The sequence below is a fragment of the Micropterus salmoides genome, unplaced genomic scaffold, assembly GCF_014851395.1.
Source record: "Micropterus salmoides isolate LMB-PRFRI ecotype aquatic unplaced genomic scaffold, ASM1485139v1 Ms_hic_scaffold_1, whole genome shotgun sequence".
Taxonomy (NCBI): Eukaryota; Metazoa; Chordata; class Actinopteri; order Centrarchiformes; family Centrarchidae; genus Micropterus; species Micropterus salmoides.
The window spans coordinates 39,984,282-40,012,124 of record NW_024040040.1 but is presented as its reverse complement, the minus strand read 5'-3'; the positions used below and the strand labels follow the sequence as shown (position 1 = coordinate 40,012,124).

The window sequence follows — 27,843 nt, the reverse complement described above, 5'->3', positions numbered from 1 at the left end:
TATTATTACTGTTTTTATTGTATCACATGGGGCTAGAATTACAGTGTTATATCAATTGTGTCACAGATGATTTTAATCATAGTATCCATTACATAACAAGGTTCAATACATAATAGTTGGGTGAGGATGTTTCTTTTGTATTAATGTCCAAACCTAAGAAAAATCTGCACCTTAAAAAGATTACAGTCCGAAGTGCATGTCTGAAACTTCATGACTTTTCTCTCCTTTTTGTGTGTGTATTTCTAATATTTTTAAGCCTACACATCAGAGACAATATTAATTTGGTCAATAAATTCAGTAAAAAAAACATAAACAAGCTTTATTCTGTGGCAGTATTGTCAAGCCATACAAGGTGTTGTTTGGGTTGCATTTTGGCAAATGGCATAGTATAGTAAACAAGTTCATCTCATTTTATGGATTGGCTGCCTGAAGAGACTCATTTTCACTTTGATGCAATCCAATACAATGACACAACTTGATATAAATGTCAAAATATCAATATTAACATAGAGTTGAAATAATAGATTAAATGAATACTACCTATACATGTTTGTTTGTTTTGTGGTTACTGATATATTATGATCCATCCATTGTCAACCTTATCCTGCCTACAGGTGCAGGGAGGCTGGAGCCAATCCCAGCTGGCATTGGGCGAAAGGCGGGGTACACCCTGGACAGGCTGCCATCGCAGGGCCGCACATAGACAGACAACCACTCACACCCACATCCACACCTAAGGACAATTTAGGCTCACCAAGCCAACCTAGCAACCTAACCTAGCCTCCACGCGGACACGGGGAGAACATGCAAACTCCTCACAGAAAGGCCGGGTTTGAACCCACGACATTCTTGCTGTGAGGCGACAGTGCTAACCACTGCACCATATATTAATTAGTTTGAATTAATTTTTAATTAATTAATTTGTATTTACTCCTCCTCAACGCCAGAGGTCGCTGCGGGCTGCTGAGTGACACCAAACAAAGACAAAACACGGAAAAGCGCGGAAATCAAACAGTTTCCAAAGAAGAAGAAGAAATGAAGTTACTTCAAGAAGAACAGCAAAACTGCGAATTTAAGCATGGATTCTGAAAGTAACAACAAAAGCGTGACAGACGCAAGTTCAACAGATGAAAGTGTCAGTTTTTCCCATGTCACCGCTGTGGCCACTGGATGGATGTTGGACTTTATGTTTGTAAGTTTGTGTCGGCATTTCCAGGAAGGCAAACATGATGAATTCAATGAAACGCTTTCGACGTTAGAGGGTAAGTTTATTCACAGCTAACAAATCATTAGGATTGTTTAACGGTAACGTCAGTTAACGTTATATTATACTGGCAGCATATCTGCTGAGTCCGGAGAAATCGAAGGTAAAAACTAAATCGAATTAACGTTAATAAGTTGTGTAAACATCTGCGCAAAACAGCAGCCGCATCGTAAAATATAGCTAGCATAACAAGTTAATGTAAGTTGTGACGTTAATTGAAAACACAGTGTGGTGCTTAACAACAAAATCCCGGAGTAATGTTACCGTTAATAAGCAAAGTTCGAAGCCGAAGTAAGTAAGTTAGTGTTTTTAAGATTGCCGTGAACTTTCTGAGGTTATTTTGCACTAACATAAGCAGCACCTGCGAATAAACAAAGACTGCTGAAATAAGGCTCAATGTAGAAATAAACTTGCCCGAGAAGGGCGGTGTTGAGTGGGCAGGGAAAAATAACATTGCTACTACAACATAACGCCATTAATATCATGGGATAAATTCAGTAATTGTAGGACTCCTGTTACTGACCTCCGTGCTGTGGGTAGAGCTCTCTCAAACTGACACGAGTAGCTACAATAAGCACCTACAGTCACGTCTGGCTTCCTACCGCTAACATAACTCTATGAATAACTATCAATAATGAACAAATTATCACGTTTTACCCCTCGTGTTTATTGAAACCAGTAATGAGGAAGAAAAACCGACGTTATTACAGAAACTCTATCTCAGTAAAGATTCTGAAGACCTGGTGACTAACACGGTTTACAATCTTTGCTTTTTTTAGGCATTTCTCAGAGTTCATCTCTGAAAGGAGACCTCCATGATGAGAAAATGATGATATGTGCTTTCCTTGCAAGAGTCATGCATGGAAAGCAATTGGGTAAGTTGTCTCAGTCAGAAGCTGAATTGGGGCCTCCCCCTTGTACACCTTTCTACATCTGCATAGTAATCTCTGTGCAACAATACTGTTTGGAACCTGCTGTATATCTTTTGATTTATAAAGCCATTTGTTATTCAAGCCTTGTCTTTCACACGGAGACATGTATGTAATACAAACAAACATCTTAAGCCACTCTGGAAATTTCTTAGAAATTTCTTTTTACTGATTGAAACTGATCCCAGCTGAGATGAAAGCTCATGTAAAATGGCACAGATAGTAGAGACACGGAGTCAATATTTTGATGAGCTTGTTTGTTATACCAACTGTAAAATCAGAAAAGTAACTTAAAGCTGAAATTCATGGTTTAAAAATGTACCTAGTGCTACTTTACTCCACATACACACTTGCAAAAACCTTAACGGCCTGTTTTTACCGTGCAATATCCTGTTTTTCCTCCAGATGTCCAGTTTGAAGAGGATGACCGTGTGATGCCTCTGATGTCTGCCGCCAAAATATGGTCAAAACTGGAGAAAACTGTGGCAGACGAAGGAGTGTTCAAAAACGTTACCATCCTTTTGCTTGTGCAGGTAATCGTGCAGATTATTTTGTATGTATGTACACAAGATCAGAGAATATCCAGACATGCCTTTAAATGCGTCCTGGTCGTAGAATGATTTAAAAAGTAATTCTGAGGAACACTACAGATTGCTAGGTATAATGAATAGATATCACTGCTTTAAGGTATAAACTAGATTAAAGTCCTGATGTCAAACAGGGAAGCTTTTTCCTCATCGGATGCATTTTCCCTATTCCCAGTCTGTGTCTGTGTGCTTGGAGAAAGGCCAAAAATCTTCGGCCGTCTCTGCTCTCAAGTGGTTTGAGAAAAACCGTGAGTTACCACAGGTCAGTATTATCTTTTCTTTCCAAAAGCACAGGATCAGTACTGGAATACTTTGCAGCCTAGAAGGTTTTTAATGCTTCAAAGCTGTTTTTCAACAGAACTTCGGCACTAAGCTGTCAACAATAGTGACACAAGGGGAAACGTACCACCCATTCTTTACAAGCTTCAGCTTCAGTCGACTGCTGGAGGCAACCCAGTCTTTCTTGGATGCCTACTTGGAGAAGAATCCCTCTGACTACATTCTCAAGGTACCGTAGGTCACAGCCTGTGACAAAGTAACACTGGGACACCCCTTCCAAGTTCAGCTTGGTACATAACATGTATAGCCCAGCATGACAATAGGCCCAGTCCACCTCTGTCTGAAGCTCAAAAGTTGTCTGTCCACACCACAGATACCCTTCCTGGAACATGTATTCATTTGATTGATGACCTTTTATAAATATTTAACTTTTTCAAAATATTCAACAAGATGCTTTTTATTTTAATCATACTTTAGGTTCACTGGATGTGCAGAAAGGCACAGCACAAGTCATACACTATTAATTGAAAAGTTGTTTTCTCGGGGTAGGATTTATTCCGTCTATTCATGATGAGCACAAACATTTAATACGTGTGGTTGATATATAAATAATAAATTTTCTTGATCCTGCGCGCAGACAAGTTCAGCTATGCTCTCGTCCTTCAGAGTAATGGCTCTTTGACCAACTGAATTGCTGATGTGACATTATCATTCATAGTTAATTGACAATTTGTCATCAAAATTAGTTGGAAGGGCAAACTGCTACAATCAGCAGCACGGCCCTCTGGGTGTAACGGACTCGCCTATTCATGAAAGTTTCAAGAGTGATTTACATAGAGGCCGCTGACCAAGGTTACACTTAGAAGGGAGCTATAATGACAGACCTCATTAGTTTTGCGTTCACTTTATAGCAATACTAAAACCTGAAAGCTAATTGTTTTGGGGGAGAATGAAAAGGTAATGTTTGGAAACATCATTAATGTCAGTTTGTGTGATCATGTCTGCATCTCCATCCATCAGGCGGCCACAGAGATGGTCAAGTCGTCGCACAACTTTGAAGGTTTGGAGGACGTGGTGACGCAGGACAGCCCTCTGTCCAAACCAGACGACACATCAGACGAAGAATCATCAGAGGATAGAAAGTAAGAAATAACCTTTAACGCCCCCTGTTGTATTGTTTGCATTTCTGGTTTCTGTTGAACAATATACTGAACGTTCATGTCCCAACAGGAAAAAGGAGAACACTGTACATTTGAGGTTAGTCAAAATGTCTTTTCAATTTAAAAAACTGACTCTGAATTTAGCAAGCTGTTCTAAACACTAGATATGGGGGCATAGGTGGACTAAAATAACTTTTTATCCCACTTCGACAGAACAAAACGGAAACTACTGTCAACTAAAATGACTGATGTATGGAAACCTGATATATGCACGACGCCTTTTGTGTCTCTCAGAAGAATCTCCCAGAATGGTAAGATTTTCTTTTCATTATTTTCTATAAAAAGGAGAAATGCATAATATTTCATTTATACTTCTAAACATGAACAAAAGCTAAAAAGAATAAACTTCTCACCATCAGAGTTATCTCAGATGATATCAGAGAAGTCAATGAATGCCTCGCCGATCAAAAAAACAAGAAAACCACCTCAGGTAAGTCGGCCCGCGCAGCTTATTCAGTGCTGTGTACAGTTAATTAATCCCAAATCAATACATGTTCACCTTTCTTTGGGTCCAATGTATGTTTTACTTTGTGTAGAAATGGACAGCCCAGCTTGACAAATACCTCAAGAATGGTGTTAAACGTCACGGCCAGGGGAAGTGGTCTCGCATATTAATGGATTATGACTTTGAAGGACGCACTGGCACCATGCTCAAAGACCGCTGGAGGGTCCTAATGAGGACTCATGAAGTCGGCTGAGGAGGGACAGCGCCTCTCGAGCAATTTGCCTGTAGATAAAAACATTATCAGCTGATCCGCTCATTTAACCTGTTTCAGCCCTGTGGACTAATTGCTGAAATAGTTCCTTTGTGTTATTGGTGTTTTTATTTGCTGCTGTTCTGTCTGCATTAAGAAAATATACCACTAGAGGGCACTTAACACAGAACAGTGAATTGGACTATATTTAATATATTTTTGCCAGAAAATCGTTAAATGAATAGAACTCTGGGTAGTTACAATAAAAATAAGCAAAATCAGTTTTAAAAAAAGGTAAAATGCTGTACAAGTGTGCTGCAAAGTTATACAGAACAATGGAAATGTGCATGGCGACTACAGTGATTTGCTTTTATCAATGTGTAGCATATTTATCAGAAATATAACTGCATTGCACCACTGTTGAGTCTTAAGTCTCTTCTTAGTTTTGAAAGCCTGCTGTATTGAGGCATCAGATCTGAAAAGTATTTCGGTTTCTCTGACAAGGGGAGCTTTGCTTGGCTGCAGAATGTTATTGTGGACACCAGATCAGAGATTGTTCCTTGGTGCTTTTGTTTGGATCAGATGAAGACGAAGCTGTGTTGTGGTGGACAGTCGCACTGCTGGGTTTTCTGGATCTTCTTCCATGTCCCGCTGCACTGTTGGTTCCCCACCGCCTGCCAGTGGAGCACAGCTTCTCTGCAACACAGTCACAGTCGCAGCGTGTATGGTTTTCACACCACCATCTGCATAGTTTTACACATTCACATCTGTGCAGTACATGTGGAAGTTTAACTGATGTACTGCCTTGCTCAAGGGCACGTTAAGGTTTCATGGCTTGCTAAATATGGTTATTTTGACTTGTTTCAAAATGTTCAATAAATTTGGGATTGATATAATGTAAAACTAGAAAAAATGTATTTTTTAAGATACTGTTTCAGGTCCAGGTTTTTATGATCCTGAACCTGGCATGTGCAACTTTACACAACATTGCACAGAGAACACACACAAAGGTCCATAACTTCATACTTGTCTGATTCCTGGCCGTCTCCTTGGCAGCTACCACTATTGTTTCGCATGGCAGGAGGTTCACATGCCACACACACTTTAAAGCCTTCTGTTATGTAGCGCATCCAGTGTGTGTGTGGCCGGTTTGCCACTGTACAGTGGGGTGTCCGGGACTCCAGTATGAATTCCACACAGAACCTGAAGGGGGAGTAGGGGCAGGGTCATGAGGTTTGGCCTTGGATATTAGGACCAATGCATCAAGAACTTAATGTACACACAAGGACAGGACATTATCACCCAGTTTGTGACTGGCATAAGGATCATTTGTTTTATCAATGTACAATGAACTCACCCCTTGTGAAATGGGAACAGTCGCCCAATGGGTACACCCTAAACTACACACAGTAACTCACCTACTGTCATCTAGACCTTTTGTGCATGTGATTTTCATGTGTAAAGTGCGAGTGTTTAATTTCAAAGGGTTGTGGGCACTCTCTCAGCATTGCTATATTTAATGGTTTGTAGACAGATGTCCAGGTGAGCAAACACCTGCTGGGAGCTCATGCAGATGGGGAGAATGTTATCTTTTTTTCAGAATGGTTTGGCTCTCACAGCATAATGCAAAAATGATGTTAACCCATGGCAGCATTCATGAACTTTTCAACTCTTAAACATAAAAAATACCTGTGGTCGTGTACAATTTCTGAGTACTTAGTGGGGCTTTATGGGAGCATGATGTGAAACCTACCCAAGGTCTAGGGGGTTTCCATAGTTGTCATGCTTGGGCCGTCTCTTGCCAAACTCCATGCTGGTGATGAATGCAGGACCTGATAAGAGAAACCAGTTCAGTATTTCTGTTAGTAAGTTTAGGTTTAACCCATTTAAGGTACTAAAGTCTTCACTTTACCAACAGGATAAACCAGAGGGAATGCATTTTAAAATCAAACAAAAATTTGCAATGGATCAAACCAAGGAATGTTCATGTACGGTATTTGTATACCTGAGTTGAATCCACAGCGGCCACCCTGATGGTCTCTGTACTCCCTGCAGCCACCTCGCTCCTCCAGGCTGGGACAGGGCTCTCCGCTGTTACTGGGCTGCTGCTTTACGTGACGGACACGGACTCTCACTGAGGGCTGGCAGGGCTTGGTACAGCCGCTCCAAAAGCTCCAGTCGCTCACAGCACAGTCCTGAGCTGGATGTTGGCACCCATGTTATGGGAGAAAGCTTATTACAGGATATCCTCTGGGGTAGCAAACAATTGAGGTGGAACTCAGGAGATGCTGGACCTAACATTTAACACTGGCTTCTCAAGTTCACGGCACGCAGAGGTGACACTTGTGAGTAACAGTAAAACCTTCCAGTGTTCTTGCAGACTTCACTGAATGAATACATTTTTCCTGTGAAACAGTGTTATGGAGCTACAATATCCAGGAAATAACTTTAGATCAATGACTCATTGATTGGGGCTTGTAGAATGAGTGTTTCCTGTTTAAATACAAGTAGCTTGAGAGCACGGCAAGTGTGCAACCTGTTCAATCACCAAGTCCTGTGATTTTTCTTTTCAGTTGCTCTCTGTGCTTGAAGATCAAGCTTTGATGTATTAAGCATGCAGATTTACAGACTGCCGGCCTAGAACACATATTAGGTACGCTTGGCTTGTTTGACTGGAACTGTAATTGCTACAACTGATTGACAGAATCACATTCTTCAAATATTTGTACTAATTCCATTATGTGGGCCAGTCCACTGAAATGAGGTTAGATGCAGAGTTGCCTGGGTTATTTGCTGGACTGATTGTTGCCTTTTTGTGATGGGAAAGCTAGGGCACATGCTACAGAAGAAAAAATAAATGCTGTAGGTGAAGAATACCGTATAAACCATGCGTGTGAGTTTGACAGGACTTTGCAACGAGGAAGATAAATGTGCACAGTTTCACATGCCTTGGATGAATTTGGAATATATCCACCCCTGCCACCTCTGTGCCATCCAATGTATGTGATAAACAGCCCAGTAACAAACCAGATTCTGAAAATAATCTGTGTTCTCCAACTATCTTTATCTTCTGCCCGAAAGATGGATTCAGAAGATCTATCTTGAGCAAGAGTTCAGGTTATCTCACACTGGTGTCGTATAGTTAAGGTGTGTGTGCCAAAAGAATAAACATTACCTCCTCTTGTGATTCATTCACCCCTCACCTGGGCACTCTGTGAAGTAGTCGAAGCAGCAGTCCTTGGTCCTGACGCAGCCTTCATCGCAGTAGCATGTCCCATACACGCGGTCCATCCTCCAGTCAGTGGTCAAACAGCTCAAGTCTCTGCCCCGGCAGCATTTCCCTGAACAACCCCCAGACACCAAGTGGTTCTTTCCAAGAGTCGAAACCACCAGAAGCAAACAGGCAAACTCCACAGAGAATCCCATCATGAGGGGGGTCAGACCACTGAAGTAAAACACTAGCCGCTTAGTTGTCCCAATATCTTATTTACCACCCTTATTTTTAAGTCATGTGTTCCCTCCCTGGGTCCTACTCTACAGCTGTCATACTCATGACCGTGCGAGGAAGAGGTTTGAATACCAGCCCGGCCAAGTCTGTGCTCTGCCACAGGAGCCCTTGTGACCTGGAATTCCTGTGTCCGTCTCTTGTGTCCAGCCCCGTCTGTTTCCCTCCAGAAACAGGTCTGCAGAGCAACCTACAGTACAGAACACCTCATTCCAGGCCTGATCAGGCTCCCATGTGTCTCATCCTGTGTTTCTCCACCTCCAAGCTGGTGTCTCTATCCCAGTTCCCAGCCGAGCCACCTCCCTTCAGTCGATCATACAAGGGAGGAGACAATGAGGGCAAGGGAGGGCTGAGCTGGTGAGGTTGGTGTTTGCTTTGCCTCCTGTTTCTGTTCTCTCTTTCTCTCTCTCTCTCTCTCTCTCTCTCTCTCTCTCTCTCTCTCTCTCTCTCTCTCTCTCTCTCTCTCTCTCTCTCTCTCTGCATCTTTCTCACCTGTCTTATTGTTGTTTTCCCTTTTTCTTTCTTATCAGTCCCTGTGTGATTACTGTGACCCTGATGCCAGTCTTGCCCAGCCACCCCAGACCTCTTAACTCCCAAAAGAAAGGGAGGAATGTGAGCAATTGGCAGGTCTCCAGACAATTGTGCCAGGGGGCCCGCTGAGCGTTGTAAAGCCACTGTTTGGCTCTCACCTCTCTCCTTTTGTCTCATTCTTTCAGGTTACTGTAATCTACCAAATATCCCTACACTTCAGACAAGATTTTGACTTTGTACCTTTATTTGATTAGTGAGTTGCATTATGTATTTTATGTAGTTGTTGACATTTTCAGAAGAGGCTTATTTGCTTTCTTGCTGCAGGTTAGATGAAAAGCTCAGTAGCTCTCATATGTACACTAAGTTTGATGCTAAGACAGGCGCCAGTTACGTTAGCTTAGCATAAAGAGAGGGAAACAGCTAGCCTGATTCTGTCAAAATTTTCTCCCTACCTGCTCCTCGAAAGTTCACAAATCACTATTTTATACATCGTTTGTTTAATCCCAAAAAAGTGTAAAAACAACATGTTGTTGCTTGGCAATCTCACACAAGACTCCAGGAATGACTTGCACCTGGCCAAAAAATCATCTTGCACATAACCCCCCGTAAAACTACAACCTGATGTTTTTACAGCTTTAGAGATGCTGGTAGGCAAATTTTGGGGGAAACCAGAAAACCAGAAAGACAGAGCTAGCTCTTTCCCCCAGTTTCTAGTCTTTTTGCTAATTTAAGCTAACCAGTTCCAAGCTATAGTGTCACACTTGGCGTACAAGTATGAGAGTTGTATCGATCTATCATTTAACTCTTGGCAAGAAACCAATTTATCTTATTTACGGTCTAACTATTTCTTTAAGGATCCATGGTGAACCTATATTGACTGAGACAACATGCATAGGAGCAGGTTAATTCTTTCCGCTGCAGGGCTCTGAATCAGTAAGCTACATGACGTTATTTGCAGACTAGGGTGTGAACTTTATAGCTCTTGACATACAGCGCAGGTGAACGCTAGATGACAAATTCATTTCATATAGGTACTTGTGAAGGGATATTTTTAATGGCTTTATCACACAGGTTTCCACGGGTCACTTTAGGATCATTTGCTGAGCTAAAGTAAGCTGAAGATGACTCTCCAAAAATATTCAAATTTCAATTTCAAACTATGTCTTTCCTCTCTGTCTGTTTGGTTGACTGACTGACACAGCTGCCTTGATAAGGATGAACTCTGTGGTCCATCTCCTAGGTAGCCCAAGGTCAAGATTATCTTTATTTTGTTTCATACAGACAGACTGACTTACATTCTTTAGAAAGTGTTGCATGTGGCTTGGATGACACATAGCGTGACTTAGATTAACTTAGTTAAGCATAGTGTCTTGTTTTGAACCAATATCCAACAGGATGTACAGATAAGTGAAGAATAACCTTATATATATATATATATATATATATACATAGTGAATCTCTGTAGGTCTTGGGAGGATAAATACTCCCCGCCAGGATGTATGCTTCTGATTTGGTTTAGCATTACAATGTGCTCTTACTCTGTAGCCTACTGCTGATTCCTTTTTTCTCGCCGGCCAGGCTTCCATAAATCTCGTTGCTTAAGACATCCTGAGTTGATGATTGATTAACAGGACGATTAGATTTGCTGAGTAAAATTTAGACACGCTTGAAGGAGAATGTATTCTTATAATGTCTAATGTGAGGATTTCTTAAAAGCTGACATGCTACTTTGCCCTTTTTTACTCTATATTCATGTGGTGCAAAAAGTAAATTCTCATATCACTGCAGCTGCCCAATGTCAAAGGAAGCTTTGCAATAACTGATGAATCCACATGCATATGATTTTTAAATGACCGACAGCATTTTTTTTACCATTGTGTTTTATCAGGGAGCCTGGGTGTCAGAGGATGTTGTTAACTCAAGAGGGTCAGCTTTTATTTGAGAAGTTCCACTTCCATCTTGTGGGAAACAAATGAGGCCTCTGCAGGGAGCACTAGTGGGGAAGGAGGCCTCCCTACACCTACTGCTATAGAAGGAGCAGATATTTGTAATTGTCGTGGAAATTGTATTCCTGGTGAGAGGTTGAGCAAATAATTGAGTTACAAAAAACCGTTGTCTTTGAAGAATTTATTTAACAAAAGAGAAGACACAGAGAAGTACTACAACAAAATCAGCTGGACCAGAGGTTCTGTCTCCAGCAAACAATTGCATGATCATTTACACAGTCTGAGCATCTACGTTTTGGGGAATAAAAGAAGGAGAAGAACAGCTAGTGAGGAAAACAATCAACAACCCCACATCCCTGACCTAAACCCCACACATGTGGACAGACTGGAATAACAAGAACAATAATAAAGAGGGGGACAGGTTAAAGATTTAAAACAATATATAAGACATAATAAAAGGAGAAAAATAGCACTCTTATAAGTACTTGCATAAAAGATTATAAGTGTAAGAAGAAAACAATTTTCTGCCCTTACAGTAATAATCTGGATACTGTGCCTTTCCTGCCTTGGGAAACAGTTTGCAGAGAGAGGAGGGGGGTCTGTTTGGGTCCTTTAATTCCTCTTCTCGGCATGGAGCAGGTAGGTCAAGCAACAGTAATAGCCTTCATCTTCACCATAATCATCCGCAGCAGCATCACTGAGGAGCATGTGTCTGAATCACTATATTAAAGTCTGAGGGGGCTGAACCCAGACTGACCTCAGACATACTGCTCATTTGAACCAAGAAATTTTAAAGAAGACAAATTTTCATAATGCTAATCAATGATACTCCTCCTATGTTGCATACTTATCTTTAAAAAATTAAATCTTTTCATTTTGAGTAGGTGTCTGTTGTCCAAATGGTGCACTACTATGCATTGTGTTGTGAAAAACAAAGGGGATATCCCTAAAATGTACAGAAGGCTACCACACACACACACACACACACACACACATACACTGATTCGATCTGTCCACTGATGCAAGACTTACAGCTGCATCAGTTTGCTATGGCTCCAGCATGCTGGAAGTGCACATCAAAGCATGTGTGTTTACGTCTGACAGGCCCCCAACCCTGGACCTTCTGCCCTTACTGTGCACTTGTCAAAGTCAATCAGGCTTCCCACAGTAACACACACACTGCTTGGAGTTTTGTTAGTGTATGTGAGTGGACAGGAAAGGGGATTAAGTCCTGTACAGAGACCTGTTACTAAGTCTGTTTATGGTCTTCAAGCTCTGTCACAAACTGTCGTGTCACAGGCTGAATTCATGACATCATACACATAGCTAGTTCGATTTGACAAATGCAGAGCCATAGATTGGGTTTAGTTTGTGCGTGCCACCCTTTCTTGCACTGGACTTCGAGGAGACGGGAGGGTGAATCCCTAGCTCGATTTCACCTACATGGGGAATGCAAGGTGTGGCGGCCGTCGCCATGGTAACCACTGATCTGGGTTGCTGTAGTTTCAAGACCTCTGTTGACAAATGTACAAAAGCCTCCCTATTTTGACATCAACTAATGAAAATGCAAACGTGTGGTGAGCGGCCACTTCGGCTCTCTAATACTCATACATTTCTACCTTTGACTTTTTAAGTTGACACTTTTCTTGACTTTCATACTGGTGTCCAATCTCCAATATACTGTCATTGCAAAAATAACATGACCTCAAAAATATTTACCAAATATAAATAGTAACCAAATATTTAATTACACAGCTATTCAGACTAATTTGTCAAAGTTTGTTTCTTCCTGATGAGTATAGTTTCTGTCTCATGAATGGAAGCCTTTGTCCACAATCCTCTGAATTTACTGCTCAGCCGTCTCCTACTTCCCCCCTCCGCATGTACATTTGTACATTTCTACTGTGTGTGTGTGTGTGTGTGTGTGTGTGTGTGTGTGTGTGCTGTTAGGGAGTGTAGGCTACATACAGTATCTGTTCATGTGTAACTGATTTTTTTTACTTTGTTTGTGTAACCCGTTAAGTGTGCATTTGTCCGAATGTCCGAGAGTCTTCGATCTTATTTCTTGTGAGTGATGTACCTGGCTACAGTAAAGCGTGTGAGTCATTATTTAAAGAGTGGAGAAGTTGGATGTTTGACTTGTCTTGAGTCATCAGAACACAGTATTCAGGCAGAGGTCGATCTGGCAAACAGATAAGTGGGGATGAACAGGGGAATCCAGGTGATAAATACAGAGATTTTCCTTGTTACAACAAAGAATACAGAGAATTGTGTTTTACATGTGCTTGGTATTATGTACTCTGTACCTGAGGATTATAACTTAAATCCTGCTCCCAAGTGAGTCTCTTCACATCTAGTACATCCCATTAATGATGCTCCATTCATTACAGGTCATTACTGTTTGATAGTTTATAGATAATAACACTCTCCTCCAGGACCACAACAGCAGAAAGGACTGATGACTCTCTGGCAGGCTAGCTGGCCTTGAAGCAGCGCCAATGTAATGACAACAAAGAGAGTAATATTGATGAAAGTTTTTCCCCCTACCCGAACCTGACATCATCACTGATAATTGCCCCCCCCATCAGTCAGCTATCTTGGCATATAGTTCCATGTGTGTAAATCAGTGCAGACATTAGAAGCAGCAGCAGGCAGATGAGGCAGGGTGTGGGTGGGGAGTGGGACTGACCCTTGCCTCTGAGGGAGATGAAACTTCAGGTAATAGTAATGACTATCAGAGAGAGTTCATCTATCACTGTGGATTTCATAAATCATGTTGTGAAATGTCAGAGAGCGGCGGAAAGGTTGGGCCACTAGACTTGCTGAAAAGGGGGGGTGTGTGTTTCTCTGCCAAGGGCAAAGTGTATAAATATCACAAAACATACAAAGCTATACATCAAGGACTGGCACTAAAAATCCTGAAACAGAATTTCTAAATACATGTTAAATCTCACTCAAACCAGGCAATGACACTTTTGGGGTCAGGAATTTATGGTTGGAAAATAAAAAATACTTCTCACCTAGCAGCTGTAAAAACGTATACACACACATTCTTAAATGATAAAAAATTGTCTTGGTTTTTTGCTATCTTAAGGTTCTAGACAGAGAGTGCAAGCAAAGGAACTATACACTATAACACAATAAGCTCAGTTGCCAAAGCTTTGACATAGTTTTGAGCTCTGCTGAGTTTATATGACAACAAAGACTTAGATTTGACCTCCGAGTGCCTCACTTAAATACACAGACACACTGGTTACTCTGGGACCAGGAGAGCCTGTTGACACATGTCGCTTGTTTGCTCTCTCGTTTCTTTTTGATCTCTGTGTAACTATCATTTAGGATCTTCTTTAGAGCCCAAGCAGGTTTCACAACAGAGGTGGCAAAATGCATCCATCGGAGGGTTAAAACCTTACTAAAGAAAGAATATTCGTAAATAGAAGATATGATGCTGTGGGTGTGTGAGTGATAACTCACCTGATGAAGGTGAGTGCACATCTATTGTATTAGATATAGCTTGGGAACCAGAGGGTTGAATCCAACGTGGACCACTGCCGAAGGTGCCCCTGAGCCCCTGACTGCTCCTCAGGTACTGCACAATGGCTGCCCACTATGCAGGGATTATTGGGTTAGAATTAAACTAAAAGTCTAAATCAAAAATGCATTTATGCATTTAGGATTGGGCATTTGAGCATTTGGGTTTGGGCATTTAGGATTTAGGATTGAGGAGTGTATGTAAATAAGGGGGCGTGACCCAAAGACTGGAGGCTGGGTTTGGAACTGCTGGTGCGCAACATTTCAGTGTTACAACGCAATAACAATGCCCAAACCTAAATGCTCAAATACTCAATCCTAAAGGCTCAATCCTAAATAGCCAAATGCCTAAATGCCCTATTCAAAATACTAAATGCCCAATCCTAAATAACAAATGCGTTTTTGATTTAGACTTTTAGTTTTAGACTTTTAGTTTTAATTCTAACCTAATAATCTCTCTATAGCCCACTGCTGCAAATTAGGAATGATTAAATGCAGACAACAGTTTATAAGTGTATAAAATTTTATGTGGCCAATAAAGCTGATAACCATCTTCAGGTGTTGCACTGGCACATTAAACAGCAAACACATTATCCACAGTCATCTTGAAGGGAATGAAGAAGCAGTGATGACTTTGTCCCCAGACCTCGGCTGGCACCTTTCCTCTCACACTGACCCAAACATATTTAGGGCATATTTGATTTTATAATTTGGCAGACAGGCTACATTCTCTGATCCCTGCTGATAGAGTCGACTGGCACAATATCAAGTCAGGTGGAAGAGCAACACAACCTGGCTTTTCGTCACTATAGCAGTGGTGGAGCTGGGGACACACACTTTACCCTCACTTATTGTTTCTGAGACAATACATTCAAAATAATATGACGTGAATATTTTAGTAGCAAATATGAGATATAACTTTTATATTAAACATGTTTTAAAAACCTGAACCATCAACAGCTCAACAACCTGTCAAAATGAACCGTCACTGATTCAAATGAGTACAGCACTTTATCTGGTGGTTAGGAGTTCTGTGGGACCACTGTGAAATGATAAACCACTTGTGGGCAGGCCCCAGTAGAGCTCTTATTAAAGACCTCATTGTTGACTGTTTGTTCCAGGTCATTTTGTTTCACTACACTTGAAAGAGACGGTAGAAAACCCTGCAAGAAGAGGGAGCCCCTTCCCTTCACACACGAATAAGGGCTTGGCTCTGTGTTTCTAGGTCACTGTGTGTCCCTGAAATGCACACCTCACTGTCCACAGTGAGGGAGGGAGGAACACAAACAGAGCCCAACATTTGACAACATCACATTTGTATTTAATAGGGAGCTTAGAGCTACACACCCTGAAAAGAAAAACAGTTAACAGCCAAGTTTCAAAGTGGCACAGTGACTGAAATCCTTGATCTTGTGCACATCCTGTCTCCGCTTTGTTTAATGAAATGGAAATGTCCAAAGAAAAGAAGTGTAAAACTAAAACCTTGATCTTTCACTTGAAAGTCTTTCAGATCCACAAGAAGCCTTCATCCATCACTGTCAGGCCCCATCGCTCTCCACTCTAAATCGTTTCAATGACAGACCGCAGGCCGCCATCACCCTTCAAGTGACAGCAAAGCGGCCATCTTGGCGCTGTTTCCCCATCCCTGATTAGCGCTGGGTTAAACAGAGGATGGCTGTAGTGAAGGGATAACACACATTGGTGGAATGACAAAAAACAACCTCATCTGGGACATATACTTTTTACTTTTAATATCAAATGTTTTGGGATACTATTCTCAAAGGTTAACATGCACAGGGAAAGAATCTAGTTAATCCAGTTTGAATGTGTGTGAGCTTCTACTTTGTCTTTCAAATAGAACAAACTTTTGAGCAAGATGATTTTCTTCATTTTTAACTTTCACAGCCTTGTCGCTTTCTTCTTCTGGTGTTTGTACAGTATTCGGGTTTGCCCATCCAGTGCCTGCAGCTGTGGCATCTGGCTTCACACTACGTGTCACCTGTAATGCACGCGCTAGCAGGTGAATCTTTTTTCACATATCTTCAAACGTCGACATGATTGACAGTTTACAGCCATGACTCTTGCCTTTCTGCTTTAGTTAGTCCCACTTCGAGGGTACAGGGATGCAGTTGAGTTCTGTGCACAGGAACACGTAGAAAGAGTTAAAATAAGAAGGTCAATCACAGTGCAAATTGCATTATCACAAATCTTAAGCAAGCACAAATGATAAATGACAAATGATAAGCTGCTACATCGACAATTGCTGTGACTGCTGTCTTTGTTAAATACAAAGAACAAGACCATTCAGAGACACAAGCTGCCCTCCATACAGCAACAAAACAATGCGTTATGTGGGAAAGTACCACATTCTGGGATCTGGGGGCGCAGTTTTGTATCTTGTAGATATGGAATGCAGATTATGTTTCATTGCAATCTTTTAGGCATTGTGATTACAGTGCTGGTCGATTTTTAGCGTGCGTGCCAAAAGGAAGGGGAAGCTCCCCTGTATGAGCCTATGCTCCTCTAGAAGCCACAGGACAAAGTGCACACAATCATCACAATAGGGAGAGGCTCTTAACAAAAAGAATAACAATAACAAAAATAAATTTATTTTATTTCAGGAAGACGTTTAACAAGGCACAATAATGGTTTTGCTAAACTATTTTAGGATGTACATATATATTTCACTTACTTAACAAGGCTTTATTAGTATATAACAACAACTTTGAAACACTTTTGTAATGAGATCCGAGCTTGACAGCATCAACATATTGATGATTGAGCAACAAATATGGCAGTATTACATAACAGCCATTACAAGCCATTAGAGAGGTAAAATAAGTATATTTACATGCAGAGTTGAGTGGAAAACGACTATCTTCAGCATTTAGCAAACGCTGCATTTACCACAGCAAATACTATATGTAATCACTAAAAGAGAGCAGCTCAGGTCAGGAATCCCAAAATGTGAAGATCAGCCATGTTAAGCAGGAAACTAATGTCACTGAAGACAAACAAGCAGTTAGAACAAGCCACTGAAATGAACACGGTCCCCTAAGTGTTTTATTTTGTTCGGACGTTGTTGGCACAGACTCAAAGGTTTTGATCCTTAACCGGCGGGACTGAGAAGAAGGTGATTGTCAGGATGGAGGTTTCCTTGGTTTTCTCATTTTCTTGAGCTTTTCTTGCCGCACCGTCTCGCCCTCCAAAGAGGACAGCTCAGATATCCTGTGGATAAAAGAGCGAGAGGCTCCAAGCATTGGGTCAGGATAGGACTGGCCTGTAAAGGCAAGAGGCGAGCAAGAGAGAAGGGGAAGACACAAAGACAAAGAGGGATGAATGGAAGGTGGAGAAGAAGAAATATTAGAGATATTATATGATAAAATGCACTGAAAATAAAAGGGGCATTTTATGATGTTGTGTTGCAGCTCTGTTTGCACAATCTATATATTAGATTGAATAAAACTCCTCAAACTACTTTGCTCCTTTTTATCTATGACTTATCATTTTGTGAGAACTATTTATTTAATAAGTTACATCAATTCCTTAAGTGATATAACTTCTCAAGTCTTGCATACTTGGTTCTGCCCATCCTGTATGCTATATTAAAAAAAGACTATGAAAAAGAGGAAAACTGCCCCACTTTGATATGATCCATGCTTTTTGTTCAGAAAATCCACAAAACTGGCATGTTTGCTGCCAATAAATCAACACCATGCTACACGGACAGGGTGTTGTGTTGTGACGTGTCAAGTGACAACTCACTCTTTTGATTGTCTACAGTCGGTAGGTTGTGGGTTGGATAATTCACCTTAGGCCTGCAGAACAGAAGGAAAGCAGGAGAGGCGTAAGTCTGACAGATAACAGAGAACTATTGATTGGCTCGGTCTGATTTAGTTTATGAAGGCAAAAAGTACCTGCTGAACTTGCAGTTCTCAACCGAGAAGGTGTTTCTGCCATTGAGGACTAACATGGATGGGAAGAGAATGGCTGGGCTTGTATTCAGTTCATATCTTTCAGGGTAGCTGGAAGACAGAATTGAGGCTGTTACGAACATATGAAACATGAGGGCTGCACATATGGCTGTCGGTATAAATCCTTTGTATTTGGTGTCTTTCTGTGTCGGCTTTAGTCCAATTTTTTTTATATGCAGCTTTTATACTCATTTCATGTGAAAAGACAAGGTACGCATGTCCTCCCAGATTTAATCAAAGATGTGTTAAATACTATGTGAAAGTTATTGTAGTTGGACATGTGCCATTAAACTAAACGGTTCCCACAAATGTAGGTCATTATTGCGCCAAATCACAATTCAAGTTATACGGATGCGCCCCATGCTGCCAGAATATTAAACATTAAAAGCAATCAGATTGAAATCTTCTGTTTGTGACAGCTACAGCAAGCGTGTCAAAATATTAATTGTGTCTGGCTGCTTTTTTTCCTCATATTGTTGTAATATATGAGACAGTGACTCAGTCTAATTACTGCAATCTCTGCAGCTGTCTCCAGAAATATGTTATGAAGGGTACAGCTACAACTGCTGGACTGAGTGACATTAATCCACTTGTTACCCCAGGGTGAAGGGTCGCCCAGCAAGGCTGTGGGAAAGCTCCTTGGAGAGGCTGAAGGGATGCAGGTTGCCACGTCTGTGCACATGGTAGTCTCTTGGCAGTGGAGGAATCACAGTTCTGGTCCTCTCTAACCTCATACCTAAAAATAATTATATTTAGTCATTCAGAACTAAGATCTGACACCAAGACAGGGATATTTTAAAACAAAAGGGAATATGGCAAATCTCTTGCTTTCATAAATACTGTTTATTCCGATTGTAAAGATGTCGTGCACGCGAGTCATCTCAAGTAGCCTATCAAGGTTACACTTGCGGTCACTGAAATGAGACCTGTGCTCACTGCGTGTGATGACAACTCCACCTACTGGCTGTCAGGTTACAATCCAGGAACAAGCCTCAAATTCAATGTGTAGCTTATCCACTCTATAGCCCATTCAGTTGTTAGCCTACGTGAAAAGTGATTAACATATTTCTGAGTGAGAAAATCTAGAGCATTTTCTGAAGCTGCTCTCAACTGCAACAACGAAAGGGCAACCCCTATCTAAATTCTTACATTGCTTAGCAAAAAGAAAGCGTCTCCCACTGATGTCCTTCTCAGGGCCATTGTTCTCTGACGCCAGTGTGTCATCTGTGGCTAAGTTAGGTGACCTACACATAGATCGAATAAAAGACAAATAAGAACCAGCCAGACCAGCACTAATGGAGTTTAAAAAGGTGAATACCACCCAGAATAATTACATATGCAGTGTAGCATTAGTGTACCACTAAATATATTCATATATTGCCGCATTTCAGTGGTGGAAGAAGTACAGAAATCCCTGGGGATTAGTAATGTTTTAATTTTAGTCATAATATCAGATCATTATTTGCTTATTATATTGCCTATTAATCTGACTCTGCAAAGGAACTAGTAACTACAGCTATCAAATATAGCGTAGTAAAACATACAATACTTCCCTCTGAAGAGTCCTGAAAAAGCTGTATAAAGTACCTTAGGGTAGTTCTTGAATAATGTACTTTATTTCCTCCACTTGTGTTCTATATTTTGTGCACAGCCTACTGTCCAGTGATGGTGCTCCCTACATCCAGAAGCTAACACAATACATAAGACAAACATGAGGAGGATGGGAAAGGAATGGCCTCAGGAAACAAGCGGATGTTCTGACAGAGCCAGTAAAGGATGGATATCTTCCGCAGTTATGGCTTTTTGCTGGTGCAAAGAAACAAACTGCGTTACCGAGACTCTCTTCCCCAATGTTTGGATGCAGAACCAGGTTTACTTATTGAACAGTTTACTTTATATTGTGGCATTTGTCTAGCTCTGGGTACAATGTTGCTACATCTTACCCTCCAACTATGACGCTGCTAACCAAGGCTTTCCAATCCCTGGACTCTACAACAGAGATGAGCGGTGTTCAGCATTCATGTGAAATACCGTAAAGCTAGCAGCATCTGAATGACTTTAGCAGATGTATGGAGCACGCTTACTCACTGCTCAAGGGTTGTATCACAGGAAATGCCCTCCGTATGTGATTATTATGGCTCATGGCTGCTCGTCTTCCACCTGCTCCCATCCTTAAGTTCCTGAACGCTGGATATCCAGTCGCATCAAGGCCGCGCTGGCTGCAATTTGAGCTTCCCTCCGATATTAAAGCCTTTGCGGTGGGTAATGTTAGCGATGCGTTAACCTGGAAAGTCATGTTGGAGCTGCCATACAGTTATATTATAAGCTAAACAATGGTTATAAACCAAGTACACGACACCTGGTCATTGTAACGGTGTAGTCGCTCCCGAGCAGCAGTGCTAGGCGGCAGCTCACCGAGCCAAGAGCTACCGACTCACAGCGTCACCATAGAAACAGGCTTTATGACCGTTACTCAAGCTCACCACGTATGTTATCAAATGTTTGTTTAGTCCTACAAAATATCCTTCTACATGTTTAATATCCCTTCTTGACAATCCTTCTCATTTAAGGCGTGAATTATGACTTACATGCTCAGGAAAAACACTTAAAACCAATTACATAAAGTTGAGTGGAGCAAAATAATTACTGCTAAATACCAGATGAAAGACGAAACGCTGAGATGACCTACATTAAATGGCACAATCACATGAATGACAAGACAAAGAGTTCTTTTTTTTCCGTTTTATTGTACATTTTGTGTCCTTTGAAAACCTGAAAAAGACAAAAATACCGTTGTTAGAGAATGAGAAACTAATTTGTTAGTAAATACAAAACAATGTCAAACAGACTTAGCTAAAGACTTAGTATAGTGTTAATTATATGCTTTTTCTAAAGCAATCAGATACTACCATTTATGAAGATATTAAGGGACCTTAAATTAAATTTGGTAAACTATATCAGCACTTGTTTCATAGTGGTAATGTGTGCAACATATTCAAAAGGTGGCAGATACCTTTCCATTAAAGACAGGCATCACCCAGCTCAATCTAACAAGACTATTCACATTTAAAAACTTTACAGTCTCAGATCTTTCATACTGAACATTGCATAATTTGATCTAATCTGCTTTTGGAATCGTTTGAACTAGGGTTGGGCGATGTCTACAATGAAACATCGTGATGGACGAAGTCATCAGTCGTCCTATGTGCATTTGCTCTCGCACAGACTCGGTAAAAGAAATAATTGGTGGACTATTAACTTACGTTACAAGTCGCGGGGGATATTTTACACACAGACCAGGTAAAGCAACACATAGGGTGTAGATGTTAGTTTCAGGTGTTTGATAGGCTATGTCATTAATAAGGCGCCGTGCGGCTCACTGCTGTCAAGATAACGGATCGCGGGTGGAAAAAAGACGAGTTCTCAGTCTTTTAGGAGACTTTATAAAACATACTGCTGATGGAGAACACTGAGCAGACGGGGGAGAGAGACAGAGGCGAGTGTTTACCTGAGGTTTAGGTGTGTGTGTGTGGGGAGAAGAGAATTCCGAGGCAGGTGCAAAATATACTTAATAAGAATGTTTGTGGTCATTAAAACCTGCTTTCACGGGGGGTGGTATGTGAAAATTTGAATTTTGGCATCGTCTATCGGCCCAACCCTAGTTTGAACCATGTTAGATTTTGCCTTCGCAGAATATTGGCTAAGATGTGGTTTCAGACATAGTTGGCTTATTGTCAGCTGGTTTTCACCATAGTCGATAAGATGGGGAAAAAAGATTATGCATCATTAACCACACCTAATTAGCCATGAATACTTTAAAGACCTTCAGTGTTCCTTCAACTCACCATAACTTCAGTTCATCCTCCTGATCATTCTGTTGATCTGATCCTCCCTGTTTCCAGCGTCTCCTCCCTCCACAAAGTGAGTGGTCTTCTTGTTCATACCACCACGGGGTGACGACAGCTTGAAGGGCCACAGGAAGTTGTTGGCGGCCTTGAAGTTCTTTCCAACTGTGTAGATCTCATGGATGAGGTCCTCAACACAAATGATGCCATACTTGCCTGCAGATCAAAAAGCAATGTGTACTTTACTGATATGGGAAGTCAGGGTGAGTTCATATCAACCAATTGGAAAAACATGCAAGACCCTGTATATTTGACAACTTTGGCTTTACTGACTAGCAAAAGAATTGAGAAATTTTTCCCCACAACAGGAGTTTGTATACGAACACTTCAGATTTATGTCAAGTTATAATGCAAGTTTACCAGGCTGAAGTAAACACGTCTCATCAGTAAGGGCCAAAGTTTCTTTAAAACAAACATCCTAACGGTAAAGTCACTGTCAGACTGGCATGTGGTTTCAGACAAAACTGGCTTAGTTTTCAGGGGTTTTTTCACCAAAGTCGATAAGACGGGGAAAAAAGTGAGCATCATTAACCACATATAGCACTATGCCTTAATTTAATTACAATACCGTGTTACCAATTATTACTCCCTCCCAATACTCTCGGTAATTTTAAATGTTCAAGACATTACATGAGGTTCTCTCCTTCTGCACCTCATATGTAAGTAAAACATTTCCATACCGAGCGCTTTCTCCACCAGAGCGTTGTCAGTGAGGGCAATGCGCTGTTTCCTCATTCTGCCATGGCCACGTTTGTAGATGAGCTCACGCACAGACTTCAGGTTGGGGTATCTGAGGGAAAAGCAGGTCATTAAGGTTCAGAAGAGACCTCAAACCAGTTCTGAGCAATGACGTTCATAGCAGAGATGATTTGCGTGTGGGTTATGGCCTTTAGGTATTGTTGATTTATATTCTGATTACACTGACCCCTAAAATTTACATTTACTATGTTAAAAATGGCTTACAAAAATACTTTGAATCCTAAGTGAGAAATATACAGGATGTTTTAAATACACAATCTAGCCATTTAGTTAAAAAGGTATTTTACATCCTATTTAAAAAAAAAAAAAAAATCCAACCTAGAGCTCATCTTATCACATCAAAACATGTGGCGCTTTGGATCTCCTGATGTTGCATCTATTAAGCATTGTATTGAAGAGTCACAGACCAGCTATGTATTACAAACAAGGTTATTTACTGAAATTAGGGGGTTATTTGGTATTGGTACTGTCCCTCAAATGTAACCACACAAACCCACTGGGGTGCATGTCCAACCACCTGCACTCTAATGTTTGACCACATTCAGGTTGAACATAGGTGACTAAAAGTATTCTTGCAGAAAGCAATGGGCACTTCTAAAGCTGCATTAAGCTTTGTTTCTTTAGTTAAGGTCAGGTAACTTCATCTTTTATAGCTCTACCCAGCAGTGTCAAACAGCCAGATCAGAAACATTCACTCTTTTCCTGACAAGCCATTAAAGCTATATTTGTTTAGCTTACATTTTCTTTGTGTAGCTACGTTTTCACATCATGCAAGGAAGTGACATTTCGCCTTTTGTTTAACTGTACTCATTCCCTGATATTTGAAGTCAGGATAACACCCAGGAACAGCCACATTTGGTGCATTAAATACCAGGTCAATATCATTCTCTGGGGGGTTGAGATAAGACCGCTTTAAAGGAGGAAGAACAAAGCACATCCACAGCATCATTGTCTCCAACTGGGGAACAGTAACAAACTTTCAATTTCTCCATCAAGTCATTCTCATGGCTAGATATGTTTGTCCAAACAAAGAAGAGCAGTTAACTTAATACTTTTCTCAGAATAAAGATATGTAAATACTGCACTATGTCTAGTACCCATTACTATCATGGAATGTGGTTTCAGACAAAACTGGCTTAGTTTCAGTCAGTATTCACCATGGTCGATAAGATGGGGAAAAAAGTTCAGCATCATCAACCACATTCCAGAGATAAAACATCTGACATGAGTACAACATGACTACAAGTACTGATGTTTGGTTACTCTTGCCTCCATCATGAGGTCAGCATCAGGTTTTAGTGTTGACGGCCTTACCCCCAAGCGATGTACGGCTCAGCAATCCTGAGCATGTTGATTGAAGCCTTGTTCAGCTTGACGAACACGCCATTGAAGATCTGGCGCAGACGGAGCAGCTGCAGAACCTTGCGGACCTTGGGGCTGACACCATTGATACTAAAAACAAATGAAGATGATGTTGAATATCATTATATAGGATATCATCCGTATACTCATTGATTCTATTAGTTGCGGTTTCAGAAATAATTGGCTTATTTTGCATATTGGTATCACCATAGTCGATAAGTCGGGGAAAGAGAGTGCATCATTAACCACACACTTCAGACAGCATTTACAGACCACACAATTTTAATCAAGTACATTTACATGGATTGCTATATTAACATATAGGCATAACTGAATTAAAGTGCCTTGAAAACAGCAGCCCCCCGAATCCCAACTAGGTATTGACCTTAAATGAGTCATTGCACAAAAGACTCAACTGTTTCACATGCTCTCCTATAACACTACATACTGAAGAGCAAAGGCAAAACTGCATGTGAGCAGGAACATGTATAGTAATTTTAACAATCCACAGCATCTTGGCATGTCTTATTGAAGTCTAGCAATCCATGTAAGTGTCAATGACAAGGTTTAGTCTGACAAGCAGGACCTTTCTGTCCCAAAGATGGTGGACACTACTCACCCTCTGATCCTGATGACAAAGGCCAGTTTGGGCTCAGCTGGCACATAGAAGTTTCCCACTTTGCGAGCAGTACGGCTCAGACGGATTTCACGCCTGTACATCTGCCTGTACTCCTTGTGGTACTTCTCAGCCCTCTTGTAGATCAGTTTCCTGGTCACTTTGCGGGCCTGAGAAACACATGCTCATTCAGTGCAACAATTACAGACCCCACTGCCATGGCTCAGCCGCACACGGGCACAGACGTTTAAACGTGTCAAATGAGTTCTTTTAACAGGCCATTAAACAAGAATACGACTTACCTTTTTCTCAGCCAGCATCTTCTTGATGCGCATGGCCTTCATGGTGGCGAAGGCCTTTCGCCTTTTCAAAAGGCTCTCAGGGACCGCCGGAACTTTTTTTCTGTTAAGATATAAAACAGGACCAACTTACAAACACATTGAGCATACCGACTATAACTTTAGTCACATAGCTAATTTACTAAACTGAAAAGCAACATCGCCGCTGGTAACGCTAGCTGCTAGCTTGCTATCATGTCATTTGCCGGCTTCCATACAGGATGCGTTTGTCTTTCGAACACTAGACTACGTGTCAACGATGCATGAACAGTAGTAAAAAAAGTCGACTACATGTTGTGTAAGTTAGTCCTTAACTGTGTTCTCCGTTACATCACAGAAACTACCCATTTCTTGAGTGCATGGAGTCTGGGGAGACAGCCATGTTGTACTACCACCAAGGCTACACTAAGTCTCTTATAAAGTACTCAAAACAGCAATAGAATGACAATCTTTAACAATACTACTAGAATTATGATGTATGCAAACTAATCAATATATCTAGGATGTAAAATGAATATAGATGGTTATTTTAACACTGGATGTGCTTAGATTTTAATACGGGAGAAAACACTCACTCTGCGTCCGCCATTGCGTCCACCGAGAAAGAGAAATTTCCTATTGCGCATGTGCGGGTTAAAAGCTTCAGGACCTCCACGGACTGTCCTTCCAGCTGCCTGAGCCTACCGAAGTACTCAAAACAACGTGAACGTTGTCGTATATTTGATCAAATATGGTATGAAGTCGCTTGTTTGTATTAGTGTTGGTTAAATGTCTCCTATATTTACAGTGTCATATCTAAGTAATTAATTATTTTCTTTATTTGGATAGAGGTAGCCTGCAAGCTCAGCAACAAATTCTTGAAAGCTAACGTTAAGGTTCAGCTAACTTTAAAATGTTAATTCTATCATGCATTTCCATATTTTCGGCACGAATTTGTTATTCTGAAATAAGAAACAGTCTACTGTACGTTTGTAACGCTACCTTTCTCATTTCCATGCCACTTCTTTTAAAGGCTACAGTCTATGACCGCAGTTGATGGCTGGGCGCTCCCGGCAGAGGGAGCAAACACTTCATTTTGCAAAATAGGTTTTCGGACCGTCTGAGGCGGAATGTTTCCTCTGCTGAACAACTATTGAATCCTGGATCTCCGTGGAAAAAACACCACCTCGTCTACCACAGGTTATAAAACACAGGCAGTGTGATGTACAGAAGGTTATGCAAATAAGAAATAGTAGCCTAGGCTGACTTTAAAAGTCATAATGGAATTCAAAAGCCAAATTAAAGATGCACACTTAGGCTATTTTTTTTTTAAAGTGAGGCCCACGTAGTCTACAGTTTTGACACACTTTTACTTTACTTGAGTAACATTATTTATGTTCTCTGCAAAATCTTATGCAGATATTTTTATATAGCCTATGTATATTTTTTATAAAAGAAAATATTTTGCTTGAAAAGCATATGGACTGATAGGCCTAAATAGCATGGAGAGCGACAGTATATTAAACTAATCCTTCAAATAAAACCTTCAGAATAAGTAGGCCTACTTTTGCTTTTAATATAGGGCTATTGCTTTTATACTTACTTTTTATGAAGCGTAAATTAAAATAGGACTTTCACTGAATGCAATGTATTTTAGTAGGCTATTACATTAAGAAATGTGGGGTTCTTCCGCTAGTGGTTTGGCTCCCATCACGGCCACCAAACAGGGGCAAACACATCTTAAAGGCTGCAGCAAGACGGTACACGACGTCGTAAGCGTTGGCTGCCTTAAATAAAAATAAAAAATAAAACCGGTAAAAACACACTGAACGCACCCCCAGATGCGCCTGTTCTGGTAGAAGGCATGTCTGCGTGTATGCCATCATCATTCATTTTTTTACGTGTGATTGGGTACGCAGTCTAACCTTTGGCTACCTTAACGATCCACTTTCACTTTCCACAATAAACAGATCGGATGTTTGCAAGTAAATTTCTGTGATATGTCTTAAACTCATGGCTTCTGATTTAAGTTCAGTAGCCTGTTGCGTTCAAATAAAAAACACCTAAAATGACATAAGGTTGGGTTATGGCTTGATCTGTGGTCATATCCCACAAGCTTAATTTCTTTTCGTAAAGAAATGGATCTAAACTCCCAATTCATCCTAACAAGAAAATATGATTCAAACAAGATCTTTCATGAAATGAATTAAGACCAGTGGAATAGTTAATCTGACATTCTCGTTTTTTACAACTGGCGGCTAAAGAAATAGGCTATATGTTTTTATAAATAACTTTGTTTTAAATATAAAAAAAGCGTAAGAGCGCATCTACAGCGGCTCAAACCGGGCAGGAAAGTAAATTCTCTATCTGATCTTCCTTTGAGATATTGAAGTGGGGAAAAAAATCTCAACAGATTAAAAAAA

The 27,843-nt window shown here is 40.8% G+C and overlaps 4 protein-coding genes and 3 non-coding genes across 8 annotated transcripts; 1 reads left to right on the top strand and 6 right to left on the bottom strand.

Moving 5' to 3' along the window:
- Window positions 1-1,032: 1,032 nt before the first annotated feature.
- On the top strand, window positions 1,033-5,877 carry terf1 (telomeric repeat binding factor (NIMA-interacting) 1). The gene is made up of 10 exons (XM_038727318.1): window positions 1,033-1,262; window positions 2,044-2,139; window positions 2,599-2,726; window positions 2,956-3,042; window positions 3,139-3,288; window positions 4,080-4,201; window positions 4,290-4,316; window positions 4,433-4,530; window positions 4,639-4,709; window positions 4,816-5,877. The coding sequence occupies exons 1-10, from the start codon at window positions 1,079-1,081 to the stop codon at window positions 4,975-4,977; spliced, it is 1,125 nt and encodes a 374-aa protein (XP_038583246.1). The 5' UTR covers window positions 1,033-1,078; the 3' UTR covers window positions 4,978-5,877.
- Window positions 5,168-8,745, bottom strand: LOC119909219 (somatomedin-B and thrombospondin type-1 domain-containing protein). Its single transcript, XM_038727330.1, has 5 exons — window positions 8,178-8,745; window positions 6,980-7,174; window positions 6,728-6,806; window positions 6,001-6,177; window positions 5,168-5,670 (listed from the first exon to the last, which is right to left on the bottom strand). The coding sequence occupies exons 1-5, from the start codon at window positions 8,401-8,403 to the stop codon at window positions 5,553-5,555; spliced, it is 795 nt and encodes a 264-aa protein (XP_038583258.1). The 5' UTR covers window positions 8,404-8,745; the 3' UTR covers window positions 5,168-5,552.
- Window positions 8,746-17,074: 8,329 nt separating this feature from the next.
- si:ch211-171b20.3 lies at window positions 17,075-21,160 on the bottom strand. Of its 2 annotated transcripts, XM_038727288.1 has the most exons (7): window positions 20,550-21,160; window positions 20,405-20,450; window positions 19,611-19,705; window positions 19,059-19,197; window positions 18,405-18,512; window positions 18,253-18,305; window positions 17,075-17,767 (listed from the first exon to the last, which is right to left on the bottom strand). In XM_038727288.1, the coding sequence occupies exons 1-7, from the start codon at window positions 20,755-20,757 to the stop codon at window positions 17,628-17,630; spliced, it is 789 nt and encodes a 262-aa protein (XP_038583216.1). In that variant the 5' UTR covers window positions 20,758-21,160; the 3' UTR covers window positions 17,075-17,627. The 2 variants fall into 2 exon arrangements, with proteins under 2 accessions (XP_038583216.1, XP_038583226.1); XM_038727298.1 differs by lacking the exons at window positions 19,611-19,705; window positions 20,405-20,450 and having other exon boundaries at window positions 20,550-21,047.
- A 28-nt stretch (window positions 21,161-21,188) lies between these two features.
- On the bottom strand, window positions 21,189-26,075 carry rpl7 (ribosomal protein L7). The gene is made up of 7 exons (XM_038727308.1): window positions 26,017-26,075; window positions 25,406-25,505; window positions 25,107-25,273; window positions 24,440-24,577; window positions 23,047-23,156; window positions 22,307-22,522; window positions 21,189-21,233 (listed from the first exon to the last, which is right to left on the bottom strand). Exons 1-6 carry the CDS (start codon window positions 26,028-26,030, stop codon window positions 22,314-22,316), a joined length of 738 nt encoding a protein of 245 aa, XP_038583236.1. The 5' UTR covers window positions 26,031-26,075; the 3' UTR covers window positions 21,189-21,233; window positions 22,307-22,313.
- Window positions 22,166-22,258, bottom strand: LOC119915869. Its single transcript, XR_005447024.1, has one exon. It is a non-coding gene; the product is annotated as a small nucleolar SNORD12/SNORD106 (small nucleolar RNA).
- On the bottom strand, window positions 22,812-22,904 carry LOC119915876. Its single transcript, XR_005447025.1, has one exon. It is a non-coding gene; the product is annotated as a small nucleolar SNORD12/SNORD106 (small nucleolar RNA).
- LOC119915865 lies at window positions 24,238-24,329 on the bottom strand. Its single transcript, XR_005447023.1, has one exon. It is a non-coding gene; the product is annotated as a small nucleolar SNORD12/SNORD106 (small nucleolar RNA).
- Window positions 26,076-27,843: the final 1,768 nt, after the last annotated feature.

Bases quoted from the DNA above. Each gene is read 5' to 3' on its own strand.
- rpl7 (XM_038727308.1), bottom strand. The intron at 23,157-24,439 runs GTAAGGCCGTCA...CTTTTCCCTCAG, and splicing joins GAGCCGTACATCGCTTGGGG to ATACCCCAACCTGAAGTCTG. The intron at 22,523-23,046 runs GTATGGAAATGT...TTTGATCTGCAG, and splicing joins TCTGGTGGAGAAAGCGCTCG to GCAAGTATGGCATCATTTGT.
- si:ch211-171b20.3 (XM_038727288.1), bottom strand. From the start codon at position 20,757: ATGACTTTCCAGGTTAACGCATCGCTAACATTACCCACCGCAAAGGCT. The intron at 18,513-19,058 runs GTAACAAGTGGA...TCTGTCTTCCAG, and splicing joins GGGCGACCCTTCACCCTGGG to CTACCCTGAAAGATATGAAC. The intron at 18,306-18,404 runs GTACTTTTTGCC...TCTGTTCTGCAG, and splicing joins GAGAACTGCAAGTTCAGCAG to GCCTAAGGTGAATTATCCAA.
- terf1 (XM_038727318.1), top strand. From the start codon at position 1,079: ATGGATTCTGAAAGTAACAACAAAAGCGTGACAGACGCAAGTTCAACA. The intron at 4,317-4,432 runs GTTAGTCAAAAT...CCACTTCGACAG, and splicing joins GAGAACACTGTACATTTGAG to AACAAAACGGAAACTACTGT. The intron at 4,531-4,638 runs GTAAGATTTTCT...TCTCACCATCAG, and splicing joins CAGAAGAATCTCCCAGAATG to AGTTATCTCAGATGATATCA.
- LOC119909219 (XM_038727330.1), bottom strand. From the start codon at position 8,403: ATGATGGGATTCTCTGTGGAGTTTGCCTGTTTGCTTCTGGTGGTTTCG. The intron at 6,807-6,979 runs GTATACAAATAC...TTCTCTTATCAG, and splicing joins CCGCTGTGGATTCAACTCAG to GTCCTGCATTCATCACCAGC. The intron at 6,178-6,727 runs GTAGGTTTCACA...CTCCCCCTTCAG, and splicing joins GGAAACCCCCTAGACCTTGG to GTTCTGTGTGGAATTCATAC.